The following is a 19519-nucleotide window of genomic DNA, read 5'->3' as shown; positions in this document are numbered from 1 at the left end:
GTGGGGGAAAGTGCTAAATGTGGATTCACTAGACTTGGAGGTTTGATTTTCACCTCAGATACTTATAAGCATATGACCCTAAGCAAGGAATTCCTTTTCCTGAGCTGTTTCCTAATCTATAAAATAAAGATATGTTCATGTTAAAGCTACCCACCTCACAGGATTGTTGTAAAGAAAGTGCTTGAAAAACTTTTTGTGACAAAGCTAGACAGATAGGAGCTAAAGTTACTTATTAACTTAGTTAATTTTATTACACAAGCTCTATTTTCTATAAAATGTTTAATTTAAGATCCTTAGCAATATCATTTATAGTTTCTGAGGAAAGCAATATTGTGACAAACAATCAGAAATAAGATCTTTTAGTAAGAATTTCTCAAGTAATTTATATACAATAACATCTATTTCATAATAAGTTTAATGATTATAGAGTTAATTTTGATGGGCAACTGCCACTTCTTAGAAAGAATTTGTCATATTTTACCATTAAAATCGTGTCCTTTCCACAACCAAATATTCTTTTCACATGAAAGTAACATCAGCTATAAAAACACAAGCAATTTCTGCAGAAATAATCTAGCACAAGGGGAAAATTCCTAATTTCATTGCTGGGGAATTAACAAGTTCATTAGTTAGGTAGTGAAAGGTTAGTCTGGGGTTATGTGTCACTTATGATAACTTATGGATACGGCCAAAATATCTGATGATGCTGATAATAATAGTGATAACCCCTTATTTTAGAAATTTTTTGAGATATGACTTTCAACTTCGGCAGAACTGCGCAAAAAAGTAGATTTTGCGCAGGTTTCTATATGGATGAGCACTTTTCAAAGAATAAGAATATAGTAACATACACTAGATATGCTAAACCTATCCTGCTTACTATTCATTTTTATTTTGACTATTTAGAAGGTACTTTATGATCTCCTTGTCACAGAGGAGCTGGAATGGATAAATGAAAAAATAAGCATTTATTACTTAGCATTTATTATTCTGTGCTAAGTGCTGGTGATATAAAAGCAAAAGCCAAGACAGTGGGGAAAGCGATCCACAGATTATTTACTTGTTGACATACATTCACATTTGTCTGCCCTCAAGGAGTTTACATTCTAATACTACATATGGAGGGGACTGGTGGCTCTAGAGGGATATTAGGGTTTGGAAAGTTATCAGGTTGGGTGACTGGTGCCACAGGAAAACAGATCAATAAAGCTTTTCTAGGAGTAATGATAGCACTGATTTGAATTTTGTTCAAGAACTGTAATGGGGGAGCAGAAGGGTAAATATGTGGCTGCGAGGGGAAAAGTTGGACAAGAGTATAATTTGAAATAATAGACCCTAAGAGATGCTCTCCTATCAGGACAAGAGAGCCCCAGGAATAATTCTGGAGAATAATTCCAGGAGAATTCTGGAATAAAATAGTTAAGTCCTCAGAGGACAATGATTTTATTTTTTTTTCAATTTTGTAAAGATGGAATGGAGCAAAACAAAGCACGACTGATGTCTTCCTGAAATAGGTCCTAAAGCATTTCTTACCAATCCCATTCTAGGATTTCAGGTATCAATTGTAATGATACATTATTCCTCACTGATGCCATGGAAACCAATGAGGTGAACGTAATTTGAGTTGCAGATAAATGTGAATTTATGTCAACAAGTAAAGAACCTGTCAATCCCTTTTTCCACTTTCAGTTAGTCTTAGAAAGTTGCTTAGAAAGAGGCCTAGAAAGGTTAAGGGACTTAACCACCTTCAAAGAATAATGTCCAATGTCAAAGATGTCGTAGGCAGAATTTGAATCCAACTCTTCCTGACTATAAATGACGCACTTTAGACCATGATGCCTTCTGAAATGGTAATTTACTCAATTTAATTTATTGCTTATAAGAAATATTGTGCTCCCTTATTTATGTACATCTCGGTCTTACTGTTTCTTTACAGACACTAATGTTGAGATTAGGAAAGAGGCTAGACAGGAAAGATATGAAGCTCAATGGGACAAAATGAAACAAACTAAGTCTTCTCTTTCAACAATTCCTTTTGCTCCAAGAATAATGCTTTCTCACCCACTTTTGAGTTTTTCTAATAAATATTCCTTAAGTTAATTTGTATTGAAGACGTAGGATTAGTCAAGCAAGGAAATTAATGTTTAGTCAAAATAAAATGTCATCTAGAAAATCAGGAAGTTTGCTGTCAAATGACTGGGATTTTAATCGGGTAACTCTAAGACCAATTGCAAAATGCCTCACTTCTGAAAAACAAAGGCCAATTTCTAAGCATTTTCTCATTTCACTTTTCTAATTTATTTATATCAAATCACCATCACATACCTAGTGAAAAGAAGGATTTTTTGCCCCAATTTAAACCTCAAATATAAAGGAATACAGAAGAGTTAGCAAGAATTCATGTGACAGAATTTCTGAGTTCTTCCAAAATGAAATTAAAGTGGCCTTATTGTCTAAGGATCACTGAAAGAGCTACTCATGTTTCTTTTTAATTTTTTTTGTTATTTAAAACAAACAGAAAAAGAAAAAAAAAATGCCACGCACACAGGAGAACATGAGGATTAAAAATATAAAACAATTAATTTCTATTTCAAGAATATAATTAGAATATAATAAATGCCATACAATATGTTGAGAATTATAATTTTTTTTCTTTTCTTGGAGGTTTGTTTTTTTCCCCTCTGCTTTTGTTCTCTTTCCCCCTCCTTTCTCCACCCCACCCCAAGAAGTCAATAATTAAACCCAGATATATTATATATATACATTGCCCCTCATTATTTCTACTACTTCTAAGGAGAAAGGATAACAGTCTTTTAATTGAAAAGGAAATGGTTAACTCCAGTAGTCCTTGCAATCAATAAGGCTGCAATACTGGCTCAGAGCTCTTTTTCAAATAACATTCCATACTCTCTTCAGTTGTACTTGGGATTAAGAAGCACAAAAATAACTGGAAATCCACTTATTCTTTACAACTACCAATTTAGATTCTAATTTGGGGTTCCCAGAGTGGAAAGGACCTCCCCTACCTCCATGCCCCATTCGATTCAACAGAATTCTGGAAAAAACAGTAACAAAAAGAGGCAGGAAGGCAGGGAGTAACTTGACTTACCAATTACATAGGCCAGCAGTAGAGCCAGGGTCACGGTGATGGCAGTGGCACTCAAGGCTGTGCACTTCCAGTTGCAGCACCTGTAAGGCTTGTTAAAAGTGAAGGCAGGTCGAGAAAATGTGCTCCTAGGCAGCGGCCGTGGAGGTGGAGAGTAAACCGTATTGGATGTCAAAGGGTAATTCTGACTGGCTGCACTGAAGATAGCTGAAGAGCCAGATCCATGCTTAAATAAGAAATGCCTGCCAAAAAAGAGAAAGAATTGTGCTGTAACACAAGGTACACACTTTAAGAACAGTAGCTCTCATGTCACTCCATTGCAATCAATGATTATTTATCAAAACCACTATATAAGAGACATTGTGAAAAGCACTGGTGATACAAAAAGATGCAAAACACAATTCCTGCCCTCATAGAGTTTGCAATTTACTGGGGAGACAATATGTAAACAAATATATGCAAAGCCAGTTGGATACAGGATAAATAGGAATAATGAAGAGGGAAAGCACTAGAATTAAGAGGAATCAGGGAAGGATTCCCATAAAACATGGGATCTTAAGTGGAATTTAAAGGAAACCAAGGAAGATATTAGGTGGAATGGAGAAGGAATAATGTTCCACACATGAGGATCGACCAGAGAAAATGCCCAGAGTCAGGAGATGGAGCGTCGTGTTTGTGGAAACGCAAGGAGGCTAGTGTTACTGGATCAAGGAGAACATGGTACAAAGAGGAATAAGACATTTCCCTTACAATGAGATAAAGATGGATGAAGAGAGGGACAGAAGAAGAGGATAAGGGAAGGAGAAGAGAAAAAAGTGAGGAAGAGGGTGGGCTTATCATTACCTTCATTTAAAAAGAGAAGGAAATTGAGGATCTGAGTGGGGAAATGTCTCAGCCAGAATAAGAGAGGCCCAGGATTTAAACTTGGGTCTCCAAACTTGTGCACTATGAATGCTACAGGAAACATTGGATTATTTGGTACATGATGGAAACAGGTTGTTCCTGTTAAAGATAATATCCATCTCAAGTCAAAAATTAGTTAATGGTGTCACAGGACACTCCCTCCTATAACTTTCAATTGTAGTAGGGAATAAGGGCAAGGTTTTGCAACCAATTTAACACCTGGGTGACTTAATTTCTTTGTCTCTGGAAGTGAAGTAGAAAGGGGAAGATTATCTAACCATTGCACATTTGATATGACCAACTCTATCATTCCCTTTCATCAACTCTGCTTCTAATACAGTAAACACTGTTTTATCTGGCATTTCACCATCTGGAAAGCTGTAGAAAGCTTTACTAATTCATGTCCTTATTTGAGGGACTTCATTCTTATGGGAGGTAATCTGGATCCAGATATAACCCCAAGTATTCATTTCTCCTTTTTCTTCTTCTCTAGTTCTTCTTTCTCCTTTCCCCCTCTCCAAGTCACTGTTCTGGGAATTTTCTCTCTATTTCTTTTCTCCTTTGATTTCTATTGACTGTGTTAAAAAAAAAAAACCTTCTCAATGAAGCTCTCCTTTCCAAAACCACTCAACTCTATTAAGATTCCTTGCAAGATTTTCAAATCTCTGTAGAATCTCTACCTTTGTCACATCCCGCAAGTATCTCAAGCTCAACTTTTGGAATTCATCATGCCCTGAAATGCTACCTTTCTGCCTAGCTTATTTCCTTGGTTCCTCTAATTTCCCTTTTAATTTGTATTTCAATTAATAATCTCTTCTATCTCCAATCCCCTAATTTAAAAGAAAAAGAAAAGCCTTGAAACAAATATATGTAATCAAGCAAAACAATGTCCCAGAGCGGCCATGTCCAAAAATATATGCCTCATTCTGAATAAATCATCTGTTAGGAGATAGATAGCTTGTGTCATCATCACTGCTCTAGATTCATGGTTGGTCATTGTTTTACTCAGAATTGATAATTCTTTCAAAGAGATTTGTCTTTACTGATACTCACTGCCTTTCACATATATTATGGTAACGGCTTCTTTCCTTGTCTCTTCACTCTAGGACTATCCTCCTCTAATCCCACTTTCATACATAACTGCCAAAGTAATTTTCCTTACTCGTGGACCTTACTGCATCATTCCCTTGCTCAAGAATTTTCTTTGGAAGAGGGTTGAGAAAAGACAACAATTGACCCAGGGTCTTCCCCCTCTCTATACAGTTAAATAACGCCATGAAACAATTCCTAGAGCAGAAGGACCCCCAAAGGTTTTCTATTTCTTTGAATGTTCATTTTGCACATGAAAAATTACATTCCATTTTATTGAGTAGGTAATTCTTGCTTTTAATCCTAGCTCCTTTGCCCTCTGGAATATCATTCCAAACTCTCCAAGTATTTAATGTGGAAGCTACTATATCTTGTGTTATTATGAGAGAGGAATATATTGAGGGAAAGAGAAATGGAGAGGCAGAATAGAGTAGTTTATCTCACATAAAAGAGGCAAAAATAGAGGGAAGACAGAAGTGAAGAAGTGAGTGAACCCTACTCTCATCAGAACTGGCTCAAAGAGGGAACAACATATATGGTCAACTGGGTATAAAAATCTGTTACCTTACAGGAAAGTAGAAAGGGAAAGGGATAAAAGAAGTGGGGGTAATAGATGGGAAAGCAGATTGAGGGAGGAGGTAGTCAGAAGCAAAACACTTTTGAAGGGGGACAGGGTTAAAGGAGAGAGAAAATAGCATAAATGGAGCATGATAGTATAATTAATAGAATGGAAGGAAATATAGTTAGCAATATAGTAAGTGTTAAAAAATTTTTGAAACAAGTTTCTCTGATGAAGATCTCATTTAAAAACACAGAGAAGTGAGTCAGTTTTTAAAAAAATAAGAGCTATCACCCAATTGATATATTAAAAGATATGAGCAATTTTCAGATGAAGTAATAAAAACTATCTATAGCCATATGATAAAAATTCTGCAACTTACTATTGATTTTAGGAATGTAAATTAAAACAATTCTGAAGCACTACCTCATACCTATTAGATTGGCTAATAGGATGGAACCAGAAAATAACAAATGTTGGAGGGGATTTTGGGGAATAATACAGTATTAATGCACTATTGGTGGAGTTGTGAGCTCATTTAACAATTCTGTAGAAAAATTTGAAACCCAAAGAGTTTTAAACCATACAAATCTTTTGGCCTAGCAGCGCCACTACTAGATCTGTAACCCAAATGATATAAATAATAAAAAGGAAAAGAACATATATGTACAAAAGTATTTATACTAGCTCTTTTCCAGTGCAAAAAATTAGAAATTGAAAGGACGACCATCAGTGAAAAATGCCTGAACAGAATGTACTATGTGATTGTGATGGAATATTATTGTGTATTATAAGATATGATGAGCAGGATGGGATGCTCTCAGAAAAACCCAGAAAAACTTCCATGAGTTGATACAAAGTGAAACGTACTGTGAACAGAGTAAAAGCAATATTGTAAGATGATCAGCTGTGAATGACTTGGCTATTCTCAACAATACAATGATCCAAGACAGCTCTAAAGGACTTAGGATAAAAAAATTCTAATCATATCTGAGAAAGAACCGATGGCTTCTGGATATAGCCAGTAACATACTCTTTTTTAACTTCATTTTTCTTGAGGTTTATTTTGTTCTATGCTTTCTATCACAACATGACTGATGGATATGTTTTATATGACTACACCTGTATAACTTATTTTGAATTGCTTCCCTTCTCAATGAGAGATGTGGTAGGGGAAAAAAAAAGGGAGAGAATTTGGAACTTAAAGGTTTAAAAAAAAGTCGAAAATTGTTTTTACATGTAAATTAAAAATAATTTCACTGTTTGTATATTGCCTCAATGATTAAAAAAAAAACCCCAGACACTTCAAGCTGGCAGCTGAAGACTTTCACAAGACCTACCTTTCCAATCTTGCTTCATATTGCCTCTTTTTACTCTACATTCCAAAGTAGACTAATTGGATTGGCTTACTATTAATGGGGTTGGAGATTGAACTGCAGCACAATATTCTTTCTCTTTTTTTCTGACTGGTGACTGGCATGTGTGTCTTAAACAGCTGACTGGCCTTTGGGTCAGGGTGCTTTTTCTGGGCATGGTCAAGTAGTGAGTACAGGGATAGAAGTAGGAAAAGCCTTAGAGATCAATTTACAGAAGGGGAAAGCAAGGCTTTGAGAAATCAAGTCATTAGCTCAGCACTGGGATTAGTGCCAAGATCATTTGTCTAGTGCTCTTTCCACTACATAGCCCTGGCTTCAGAGCACTGTGTTGTATTTAACAAAGCTGACAGAACACCTGTGAAGCAGAGGAAAAAAAAAGATGTAGGATTCCTTCAGTTCTTCACGAGTCTTAAAACAAAGTTTCATGCTGCTTCATACAATAAAAAAGAAAAAAATCTTGCATTATAATCCTTCAAGATCTGAATTCTGCTTTTCACTGTTTTGCAGTAAATTGTGCATTCTGTATCTGGTCCTATGTTCCTATAATGGCAATCATTCAATCCTCAGATTCTTCTAAATCCTGATCAGTTTTGACCCATGCTCTCAATTCATGATCTTTTTTCTTTGATTTGCTCACCACCTTGGCTGAAAATAGATCCAAGTAAATCTTTGGGAATAGTTACTCGTGTTCTAATAACAGGTCCACCACTGTACAAGCCATGGTGCTCTCATAGGAATAATCATATCCAGAACCACCATGCCATTCAGAAGGACTCCATGAATCTATTGCAGAGTAACAAGTCTCATCAACACTAAAACCAACCATGCCATCATAACAGTTACTGTTCTGGAATAATGCATAAGATTTTTTCCCTCTAAATGATGATTGTGGAGGAAAAAGTAGATTGAAACCTCTCTGCCACTTTACCACCACATCAAGGAGGAGGTGGTAGGGGTTCTCTCCAAGGGCTCATGTCATCATAATGTCTTCTAGATTGGGGCACAGCACACCCATCAGGAGCTGAAGGCATTCTATGAAAGCTGCCTTCTTTGCCTCACATGGGAAATCCTACAGCGCATCCTTGTCGATCATCACATTTCATTGTGAACCCACCACAGTCATATGTTTCATCATGGAAACTGGGATCATAGGGTTGCACACATCCTTTGATGAGAGACTCATATATAAAATCCAATGTGGTCTTTCTGTACTCCACAACCCTATCAAGCTTTCCACTGCTAATAACAACTCTTTTAGCGGAATAAAGACAGCACAGCATTCCCGGAAAAGCTTGCTAGTTGTCTGAGTGTTTTTTCAAAGTTCTTTGATTTTGGCACCTTTGACCCCAATAATTCTTCTTGCCATCTGTGGTGAATCAACAGTCTTAACTTGCAGTCAAAGTTGCTTTCTTTAAAGTGTTGGTAACTTAAGCATTCCCTAGCATCAGATCCCAGTAGGAGCTGGCTGGTTGCAGTAGGGGATGGCAACTGAAGGCCCTTTTCCTACATGGGAATGATTTTCTTCAGAATTTCCCCATTTATTTTGATATCTGCACTGATACTCAAAACGTGCTCGGCAACTGCTGTCTAGGATTGAAACACTGGCAGTAGCAGTCTGTACAAAACGTTTTAATATTTTCATCTCCTTTGCCAAGCACTGTTCCAACATTCTACTCTTAAAATGTGCACTTCCACCATCTCATCAGTGTTTCTAGATCTTTTAAGGGCCTGCTTTCCTTCCATATATTTGGCAGAGCATTTAACCAATCCATCCTTGATTTCAGTACTGGAGAAGGTTGCTTCTGGCTGTTTATTCTCCATTTTCTCAGACTAAATGGGTAGACAATCAGTATCTTATACCCTCACAGAGCAGAACTGAAGTGTTCTGGTTGGAATAAACAACCGAAACCCTAGAGCTGCAGTGCTGCACAAGGATGTGGTTTTTGCCATGCCCCTTGCTGCCTCAGTGGATCTCAGCTAGACAGAATGGGTTGGTCCCCTCTCTCCTTAATAAATACTTAATGACTGATTCTACAAAAGGAGTTTAGGATAAAATTACTACAAAGGAATAATGCTGTAAACATTCTAAATGAGTGAGAAGTTAAATGAAAATATAAGGTAGAGTTTAGTTAGATTGCAATGATGACATCATTGTAAAATGACATTCAGACTCTCAGCAAGTCAGGATGGCAAGAGACCTCACAGACCACCAAGACCAACTCCTTCATTTTACACAGGAGGAAATCGAGGCACAAAAGGATTCAATGACTTGTCCGGGGTCATACAACTACTAAGTACTGAGGTGGAATTTGAACTCCAGTCTTTCCAACTTCAAGTGCCATGCCCTATTATACAAGACTGCTTTTCCAATTAATCAAGATATTGATATTTGGGAGCACACCTGCAACAACTACTGTTGATGAGAATAAAAGATACTTTATGTTACATGGGGAGAGGTAGGGTGGAATGTGCACTAGCCCTAGAAAACATAATTTCAATTTTTCCTTTTGGAGTGTATGTGACCATGGGCTAATTGATTTAATTTCTTAGAACTTCATTTTTTTTAATCCCTTCATCCCTTTAACCTGGATCGTTGTAAAAATCCAGAACATTGTGTGTTAAATATTTCAGACTTTAAAGTGTTCTATAAATGGAAGTTACTGGTAATGCTTCATACATTTTATACCCATGACTCCATTTTATCCTTAACACAGATCTGGTGCCATGCTATCTCTATTCTTATGAAATAAAACAACTTTTAATATTGAATAGGTGAATTATAGAAAATAGGTCATGGCCCTATTTTACAGATGAAAACACTAAAGCATGAAGGTTAAGTGAATTTCCCAATGTTACCCAGCTAGTTAGTGACCAAGTCTGAACTTGGAACCAGAGATGGCTGCTCTTCCTCTGCCCTTTTAATTAAATTAATTAAATCATGATTTCTTACAATAATGCTCATATGGTGTCATTCTTCCATTAATGCCTGCTGGGTAAGGAAGATTTATGTCTCTCTGCACTCACACCCGTTATTCTCCTATTTGACCCCCTATGAAAAATCTGGCAAGGCAGCACTGCAGAGTTTCTATGGAACTGTCCAATGTTGACTGACAAAAATATCTCTTATAAACAACTGTTTCTGTGGTACTCCTTTCTAGACAAGCCCTATGGGATAGGGGAGGAAATGACAGCAAAATGAGATTTTTCCTACCTAGTATTTGAGAGAAAGACTTCTACATTTTGCAGATTTGGGAAGAACAATGGAATTTGAGATACCATATAAGTAGCTTAGTGTGTAGGATGCTGATTTGTTTAGCATACCATCAAAAGGCAGAAGACTAACAGAGGCAGGTGAAGAATTGATAATTATGACTAATGATCAATATCATCTGAATAGAGGGTCCACCACCTTCATGCACTAGCCGCCCCTGAGAAACTCATTTGCATTGGAGCTAGAGCCAAAGCATGGTCCTCAATAATGAGGGGTCATTAGACAATGTGCTCACTGTTACCTTATTAACAAGTTAATATTAAGCCTCCGGGGTGAAAAATGGCAATGGAAATCTCCCAAATTGCCATCGTCTTTGCGGGCCATTGTTGGGCAGTAAGACTAGAACTTAAATGTGTTTTCATAGCACCTAAAACAAGTCGGAACATAGAGACAAATGAGCACTGCAAGGCTTCGGCTATGCTCTCATCAAATCTGATGACTACTCATCTGTCTGAGCACACAACTTTTTCCCTAAGGACTTCAGGAGATACTAAAATGTTGCTATCAATTCTATACAATTGGTTTTTTCCCCACAGAGCAAATGACAAAAATGCAGTTCAAGAGTTTATGTGTAAGTAGTGCTCTCCTCTGCATCTGTTTTAATATTCAATTTTAAATGTAAAAAGAAAAAGCAAGATATTGCCAAAAGGAAATAGACACATAAGGAAATTGAAAAAAAAAATCTTCACGACTGATGAGGCCCTATGGTAGTAAATAGGAATATTACAAATGTTCCTGTAAGGGTTTCAAAAACATCCATAAAAGGGGAAAATGTATTCTCACTTTTTAAATCCTTCATATCATATAATACCGAGGGCATCTGTTAGCATTAAATAAGAACAATTTAATGCACTTCTTCAAATTCTGTAGAAAATGGACAGTAATCTATACCTATTCAATTGCAGATGCATAAAAGAGCACTTATTTTTCTGTTTTAAATCCATTAAATGCATATCTAACCTTTATTTCCCTCAGCTATCCACATGTGGTTCATCTCTCTATGCACACCAACTGAATCTCTGTGAGAGAATGGAACTGATGAAAGAGGGAAGTTGTCCTCCCGCCAGTAATTCAACTGGGCCAAATCACATGAGGATGGAGCATGAGAATTTAGCTCTTTATTTGGGGCCTACCAAAGCATAATAACATAATAGATGCTCTCCTCCATTGTCATCATAATCAACACAGCCCAAGATTATGTGACAGAAGAATCAAGGATATTTCTGGGGAAAAGTCTTATTGCTTTTCATAGAGTCCTCTCAACATTGCCAGACTGCCCTCTTCCCTTCTTGATCCATCACCCGTGAATGCATCTAAAGCTTCTTTCAACCTACCACCAGCCTGGACTACCTTTGAGGTGAAGAGCAGGGTCCTACCGGTCATATAAGTTGGCAACCTGAGGAGAGTCATAGGTGCGGGAATCAGAAGACCTGATGCTTATTAGCTATGTGATCTTAGGTAAGGCACTTTGTCTTTTGAAATCTCACTTTTTTCCATTAATAAAATGAGGCTAATGGTATTTGTACTATTCACTTCTCAGATTTTGAGATAAATGCTTTGAAAAAGTATTTTTACAAAAGGTTATAAAAACGTGTACTATTTTGACTAGTCATAAAGCTCTATTTCAAGTTTCAAGTGGAAGTGAAGGCCTAATAATCTGGCATTCAGTGAATACTTGTGTTCATCCTCTCCTTCCTTCTGTGATTTTACAAAGTTTCAACACATCCCTTCCATATCTTCCTCTTTCAAGTTTAAACCCCTATTCATTCACTTAATAATTTTTATTCTTTCATTTATTTATGCTTTCTTTCATTCATTCAAAGTCATTTTTCATTCTGAATTCCCTCCAGCACCTTGATACATGTGCCTGTGAATTTGGAAAGGGTTGTATAGTTAATAGAGAAATTCTTTTTTCCTTTCGTGACTAGCTTCCACTCATGATGCTTTTGTCACTTCTGAAAGGCACTCCCTTTACTGTAGGAAAGAACAACCCTCGGGCCCTCCATTAGTTTTTTTTTTTTTTCCCCTACAGAAAGACATCTCTTCTTGGAACTCTGAAGGACACTTTGTGGTTGCCAGTAAAATCCCTTGATTTACCTCATGCAAAGAGACAACCAACAACCTTCCTTTCCACTCCTTTAAAATATGCATATAAATTAAAGAAAAGTCAGGTTTTGGATTCTGTTTTCCAAGGAGATATGTATATTGAAACAGCGATCACAGATACCAACTCATAATGTCACCCATAACATTATCAAGGTAATACAATGTTCTTAATTCACACAAACATCTGTAATTCTTCTTTATAAAGGGAATGCAACCTGGTTTAGTATTCTCCTGAAGATAATCAGTACATCAATTCTTTCTAGATATTATAATAGTAGAAATTCTTCTCATCATTCCCATTTTTCTTTCAGACCTAGATCAGGTTGATGCCCAAGGCTGTTAAATCACTCTCCTCTTCAAATCATTTTTTTTAAATGATATTTTCACCTGTAATAATCTTTCAAGTATGATGCATGTTTCTTTAGGACAAGGGCTATATCACTTAGTGTCCTTTTATACTTATTTCCTCATCCTATAGGACTATTTCCCTCATATTTCTAGGTTTCACCCAAAGATCTGACTTCCTGCCTCCTAATTTCCTGACATTATGTGAATGTAGAACAATGCAGTACAGACATACTTCATTTTATTGTGCTTTCCTTTATTATGTTTCACAGATATGCATTTTATAAACAAAGTTTCTGGCAACCTTGTGTCAATCTTTATAAACTAAAAGTTTCTAGCAACCTTGTGTCAGGTCCTCCTGATTTCAGGGCTGGTGCTCTATCCACTGCACCACCTAGCTGACCCGAGCTGCCCCCTTTCAATCTGAATTCCTTTGTAAAAAGTCTCTCAGACTTTTTGTATTACATGGATCAGGTCTGGGGTACAGCTATTGGTCTATTGGTACCATTTTTCCAATAGCATGAGCTCACATTGTGTCTCTGTGAAATATTTTAGTATTTGCTGCAATATTTCAAAGTTTTTCACCATTATTATATCTGATATGGTGATCTGTAGTCAGTGATCTCTTATGTTAGTATTGTAATTGTTTGAGGGTGCCCCGACTGGGCCCAAATAAAACAACAAACTCTCTCCTTCATCTCTTTCCCCCCACTTACAACTTCCTATTCCCTGATGCTCAACGATGTTCAAATTAGGCCAATTGATAGCAATACAATAGCCTCTCAGTATTCAAGTGAAAGGAAGAGTCAATGGATGTGGCAAACTTCATTTGTGTCTTATTTTAAGAAATAACTACAGCCACCTGGATCTTCAGCAACTGCCATCTTGATCAATCAGCTGTAGTCAACATGGAGGCAAAAAAATTATGACTTGTTGAACACTCAGATGATTAACATTTTTAGAAAAAAGCATTTTTAATTAAGGTAGGAAACTTTTTATATACAGCACTATTACTCCTTAAATAGACTATGCTACGGTATAAACACAATTTTTATATTCAGTGGGAAACTAAAAACTTTGTGTGACTCACTTTATTGTGACATTCACTTCATCATGGTGGTCTGGAACTGAAACTGCAGTATCTCTTGTGTGTATATATGTGTGTGTATGTGTGTTTATACATATACACCAGTCCATACATATATATATGGACAGAGAGAGAGAGAGAGTGAATCTAGCTGTTCCTTCATTAGACATCCTCTTCCTTTTCCCTTTTCTAGTCATCTATGTCTGTAACTATATGCCAGTTTTCCTGTCCAATTTTTCGGTGCTAATACATTCATAAGACAGTTTCCTTATGCCCAACATGAGCCTCTTTGTTTGACCTACAAATGTCATTCTTTGTAAACTATGGTATTCCATGATTTACAATTATCCAACATAGATGGAAGAATACTAACATAAAAAGTGACTTAATTGTAGAGACAAGCTTGTGTTATTTTTGAAAGATAATCTAGCCTTTTTTCTTATTCCTGTTTAATTGTACAGAGATCCAAAGCATCTCTTCAACATATGTGTACAGAGGTAACATTTCTATGGGTCATGTAATATGGTACCTAATAGCTATTCTTCAAAGAGAAGATCTGCTAGGGAATACCCCTAGTGAAAACCTGCCTGCTCCCTTCTCAAACTATCATCAAGGCTGTTTTAAATGTAGGCATTTATTCTCAGCAAAATTTTGTAAAGATGAAAAAAAATTGGCCAGGCAGATGGCTTGGTGGCTATTGCTATCATCTCTGTCACCTTTTCCAGTAATAATGTCTTATTTTTTCTAAGTCCTCAGTATCCTTTCATCTTTTTGCTATCTTGAGAAATGAGCCCTCAAACCCTGATACCCTCTGGCACACACAAGGGATACTTGGGTAGATATTCTTCCCTTCTGTCTTTGCTTTATTTGAAGCTACTTCTCATAGCCCCTGTGATGCTAGAGACAGAAAGACAGCTGAGAGAGAAGTCACAAAAAATGAAGCAGCAAAATAAATATTTATATTTGTTCAATTTTTCATCTATTTTTCCCCTTCTAGTTGCATACTTCAATGTCCTAGGGTCTAACTTTGTACTCTAAAATCTATTTTGAAATTTGTATTAAAAATGGACTATAGTCAAAGAAAAATTCCAAATATTTTCTGTTAAATCAAATATTCCTATTTTAAAAGATTTAAGTGGGTCTATAAAATTATTTACTCTAATCAATAAGCTTTATTTCACATATAAAAAAGATCAAACAGAGGAGTATCTGATCTAAGTGGGGAGTTTTCCAATATGGTTATTTCTATTCATATTCTGCTTGGTAGTAATTCCTGATTTGAAATTTAACAATAGGACTTCTCATTCTTTTTAGGGACTAAAAGGCTTAGAAATATACTAACGTGTGAGATTTCAATTCTTCATTTTTATAAAACTCTCTTCGTGAAAAGATAAACAGAAATTCAGCACTTTCTTCCCTCCTACCCATAGACACGATTTAAAGAGATTTGAGCAGGAAGAAATTTGCGATTGCTCATTTGCAATTATCCTAGAATATCTGTTTTCGATGACTAGGTTATATGTTTCCTCATTTTGTAAATAAATTTAGTTTTCATTTCCCTTTGCAGTTAGCAAAAGTCCTTTCCTAATTCTATTCACCTACAGAGCTCCTTCTGATTTAACAGAATATACTTTTTTTTTTGACATTTAGGAAGGACAGTGATTACCTCTTTATTCTTTCTCATTTGCTACAGACATGTATTTTGCTCATTTATTTTATGAACCAGTTGACTATGGTATACTTTTCTGTATCATTTGTTTTTATGGAATTGTAATCTACATTAGCAGAGACATCTCATTTTAAAGAAAGAGAATGTTTCTATTTAATTGTAAGAGCACAATAGAGTAAGGGGCTAATGGAGTTTTCCTATTGAGCATCACAAACTGGGAATCTAAACTACTGTTCACATCTAACAATTTCAAGGTGCTTTGAGAGCTGTCCCTTTTCTTTTTCTTTCTTCTTCTTCTTCTTCTTCTTTTTTTTTTTTTTTTTTTTGCTAAGGTAATTGTGGTTAAGTGACTTGCCTAGGGTCACACAGCTAGGAAGTGTTAAGTGTCTGAGGCTAGATTTGAACTCTGTTCCTCCTGACTTCAGGGCCAGTGCTCTATCCACTGTACCACCTAGCTGCCCTGAGCTGCCCCCTTTCAATCTGAATGTGAGAGGTACAGCTAGCCCAGAATTCTTGCTCTAATAGTAAATGAAGGAATATGTTGGCATTAATTTCCAAAATGACAACAGCTTCGATGGGTGTTGGGGGTGATGGTCAAGTATCTTTATGGAGATCGGAGATCTATGAATATGTTTAGCTGGAACTCTCAGTGCCATTAATAAGAAAGACCAAGCAATGGTCAGAAGTTCTACTAGCCGGGCTAGGTAGAATATAGGAAGGAGAGAAAATGGGAGCAGAAAAAGATGAAAAAAAGAAGAGGAAGAAAAACTGAGAAAAGAAAGAAAAGTAGAAAAAGGAAAAAAAACATAAGAAAAGAGATACTGTTTTAATCATATGGCAGGCTTTGAGAATCATGGTGAGCATAACTTCTTCAGGGGTAATCTGGTGGCTCTAGAAACAGAGATTACTTAATCTTAGCCTCTCTCTCTTATTTGTTCAGCACTGCTCTGTACCTAATAGGATCACATTTAATGAACATAAACATTCAGGCTCTCAGACTTGAGTTCAAAAAATCGCCTTCACAAGTTAAAGATGGGGGAAGCAGGGCTAGATAGCTGCTCATCTGGGAAAGGATCTGGGGGGTTTGAAGCAAACTCTAAGTTCCCTAGGAGCTAATGGTATGATCTGGTACCTAAGAAAATGAATGCAACCTTATGGTGCACTAAAAGAGGCAGAATATCCAGTATTAGGAAGGTGACCATTTTACTGTACGTGTACCATAGCCAGAACGCAGGTGGCGATTTGTGTGCATTTTTGGGACTTAGGAAAGACATTCAGAAATCAGCTTAATCATTTAGTAAGCAAGGAGTAGCAAGTGCCGGACATTGTTCCAAGTGCTGGGAGTACCAAGAGAAAACAGAAATTGTCAGTACCCTCAAGGAGTTCACATTCTTATGGGGGAAGAAAATGTGTACATAAATTAATACAGATGGAATAGGACGTGTAAGAGCACCCTACAGGAGAAAGCTCTAGATGCTGGAGAAGCTAGGAAATTGCATCCTGTCAAAGCTAGCACTTGAGCGAGGTCCTGAAGGAAACTGAGGATTATAAGAGGCTAAAGGGAGGAGATAGCATTCTAGGTATATGGAGCCAGCTGGGATTATGGTAAAGATTTAGGAACTGCAGTGTTGCTTGTACAGAGCTGCAAACAGGGCAGCATGGCTTGACCAGAGTTTACATGAAGGGGAGTTTTGTAGCAGAAAACTGGAAAGCAAGGAGGGGACATGACAGGAAGGCCTTTTTAATGCCGAACATGAGATTCTGTTCTATCTGATGGCTAACGGGAAACCAGGAGAGTTTACTCCACAAGGTTGTGGCCGTTCCTCCATGACTAAAATGCCCTATTGCCTCATCCCTCCCCCTTGGCTTTCCCTGTTTTTTTTTTTCTCCCAAAATCCAACTCACTTCTGATCTCCTGAAGGAAACCTCACCTGCTCCCTCCATTTGGCTCTGGAGATCACCCTATATCTATTCTCTCTAGAATACTAGGGTGTAACTAGTTTCTTACATGCACTCTCCACATCTGAATGTGAGTTTCCTATCAATAGGGACTATTTCTGCTTTTTCTTTGCATCCCCTGAACTTTACATAGGGTTGGCTATATGTTAAGTGATTAATACAGGGATAGTAAGCAACAGAAGCAGATCTGTCCTTTTTAGCAACTGGATTTAGGAGAGTCTAAAGGCAGGGAGGCTAATTAGGGGGATCTGCAACAGTCCAAGCAACAAGGGATGTTCCCTTCTTTCCACTCGTACCAACAACCAACGCTCTAATTCAGGCCTTAAACATCTCTTACAGAACTACTACAGTGCTCTTCTGACTGATCTCCTTGCCTCAGGTCTCTCTCTATTCTAACCCATCTTCCATAAAATTGCTTCTTATCTCCTCTCTCTCTCTCACCTCCTCCCCACCCCATCCTATCTATTGGCCAAACTGGTTGGTTTCACCTCCGTGCCATCTCTTGAATATACCCCCTTCTCTCCTTGACACTACCACCATCATCCCTCATGCCTGGATTACTGCACTAGCCTGTTTGTGGGTGGGCCTGCTCAAGTTCCTCCTGTAGCTGCCATCAGGCAGTTGCTAACTCAAATTTTCACTTTCTGTCAGGGAAATGAGGAAGACACCACCCACGAGATTAGGGAAGAGATGTCCACTTACCACAGAAAACATGTGATAAGAAGCCAATTCCAATTATTTGTTACATAATTTGTGAATTTTATCTTTGATTTATGATTTAACGTTTATTTTTAAGACAGGGGGGATCTTAAGTAGAGGCTTGTGGAACTGATTTTTTAAAATAAAAAAAAAATTGGGGCAACTAGGTGGTTACAATGGATAGAGCACCAGCCCTGAAGTCAGGAAGACCTGAGTTCAAATCTGGTCAGACACTTTAACACTTTCTGGCTATGTGACCCTGGGCAAGTCACTTAACCTTAATTGCCTCAGCAAAAAACAAACAAATAAACAAATAAATAAAAATATTTCGCCATTAGTATTTTGATTTTCACATTTTGCCATAACTAATTTCCTTTGTAATCCCATGTATTTATATTATGCACTTCAAAACATGATTCTGAGAAGAGTTCTATAGGCCTTATCAACTGACTGTCATGGAGTCCAGGAAGCTTTAAAGGAATATTTGGAAAATCCTAACTGCTCAACCTCTGCTAGGGCGTTCCAGCCTGTTTTTTTCCTCCAGCTCATCTTCCGTGATGCTGAAGATGTAAAAATGGTGCTGTCTGTGCAGACTCACAGAAAACTTATGTTCCAGTCTACCTCATGAAACTGAGACCCAATTAATACATTTCCTGCCTGGATACAGAAGGTCAGTGGCTGCAATTTGTGCAAATATGCTTAGATGTACATTTCAAATAAGAAAAATCTTCCCTGCTTCGGCCCTTCACTTTCTTTCTCCAGATTCAGACTTAACTGCTAGGTCAGTGGAATACGGTATGGTAACCAAAAAAGAACATGAAACTGGAAGAGACAGGAATCAGAAGATTGAACCTCAAATACCAGTTCTACCACTTACTGGCTATGTGACTGTGAAGGCAGGCTGCTTCTCCGTTTTTGAGGCTCAGTTTTGTCATCTATCAAATGGGAACAGAAACCTGAATAGCATACTACTCAAAGATGTTGTAAATGCCCAATCAGAAAACGTATGTAAAGACTGAGGTACTCTCCAAATCTACAAGTCATCAATCCTTCCCTTGCCATGACTAAAAGGTGAGTTGCTAGGAGGAATATTACTATTGTCCATGAAAGTCCTTTGAGGCAGCAAGTTAGTCTCCCTCTATCTTTTCCCCACAGTTCCAAGAAAAATAAATTAAGTAGAGGGATACTATAATAGTCCTCTGGCAAGCCTGTCTCAGAGTGTGACTGTTCTATTTACTTAGCCCTATCATTTTTACTGGTTCTTAGGCTGAAAGTTTTTGAGGCACTTAGCTTTACCCTAGTTACTCTATCCTGCTTGCAATACTTTCTACCTCTTGCTCCTAACTGTAA

At 37.2% G+C, this 19519-nt stretch overlaps 1 protein-coding gene and 1 pseudogene across 1 annotated transcript in view; both read right to left on the bottom strand.

Annotated features, from left to right (window-relative positions):
• Window positions 1-19519, bottom strand: part of TENM1 (teneurin transmembrane protein 1) — an 828896-nt gene that overhangs the window by 294206 nt on the left and 515171 nt on the right. Inside the window, exon 6 of the mRNA XM_051969260.1 lies at window positions 3110-3348. Coding sequence (XP_051825220.1) covers window positions 3110-3348 — 239 coding nt within the window. The remainder of the gene's footprint in view (window positions 1-3109; window positions 3349-19519) is intronic.
• Window positions 7496-8854, bottom strand: LOC127542751 (heterogeneous nuclear ribonucleoprotein K-like; annotated as a pseudogene).

This window comes from Antechinus flavipes, chromosome X (genome assembly GCF_016432865.1).
Source record: "Antechinus flavipes isolate AdamAnt ecotype Samford, QLD, Australia chromosome X, AdamAnt_v2, whole genome shotgun sequence".
In the NCBI taxonomy this organism is placed as follows: Eukaryota; Metazoa; Chordata; class Mammalia; order Dasyuromorphia; family Dasyuridae; genus Antechinus; species Antechinus flavipes.
The sequence above is the reverse complement of the archived record's forward strand: the minus strand, read 5'-3'. Positions and strand labels throughout refer to the sequence as shown.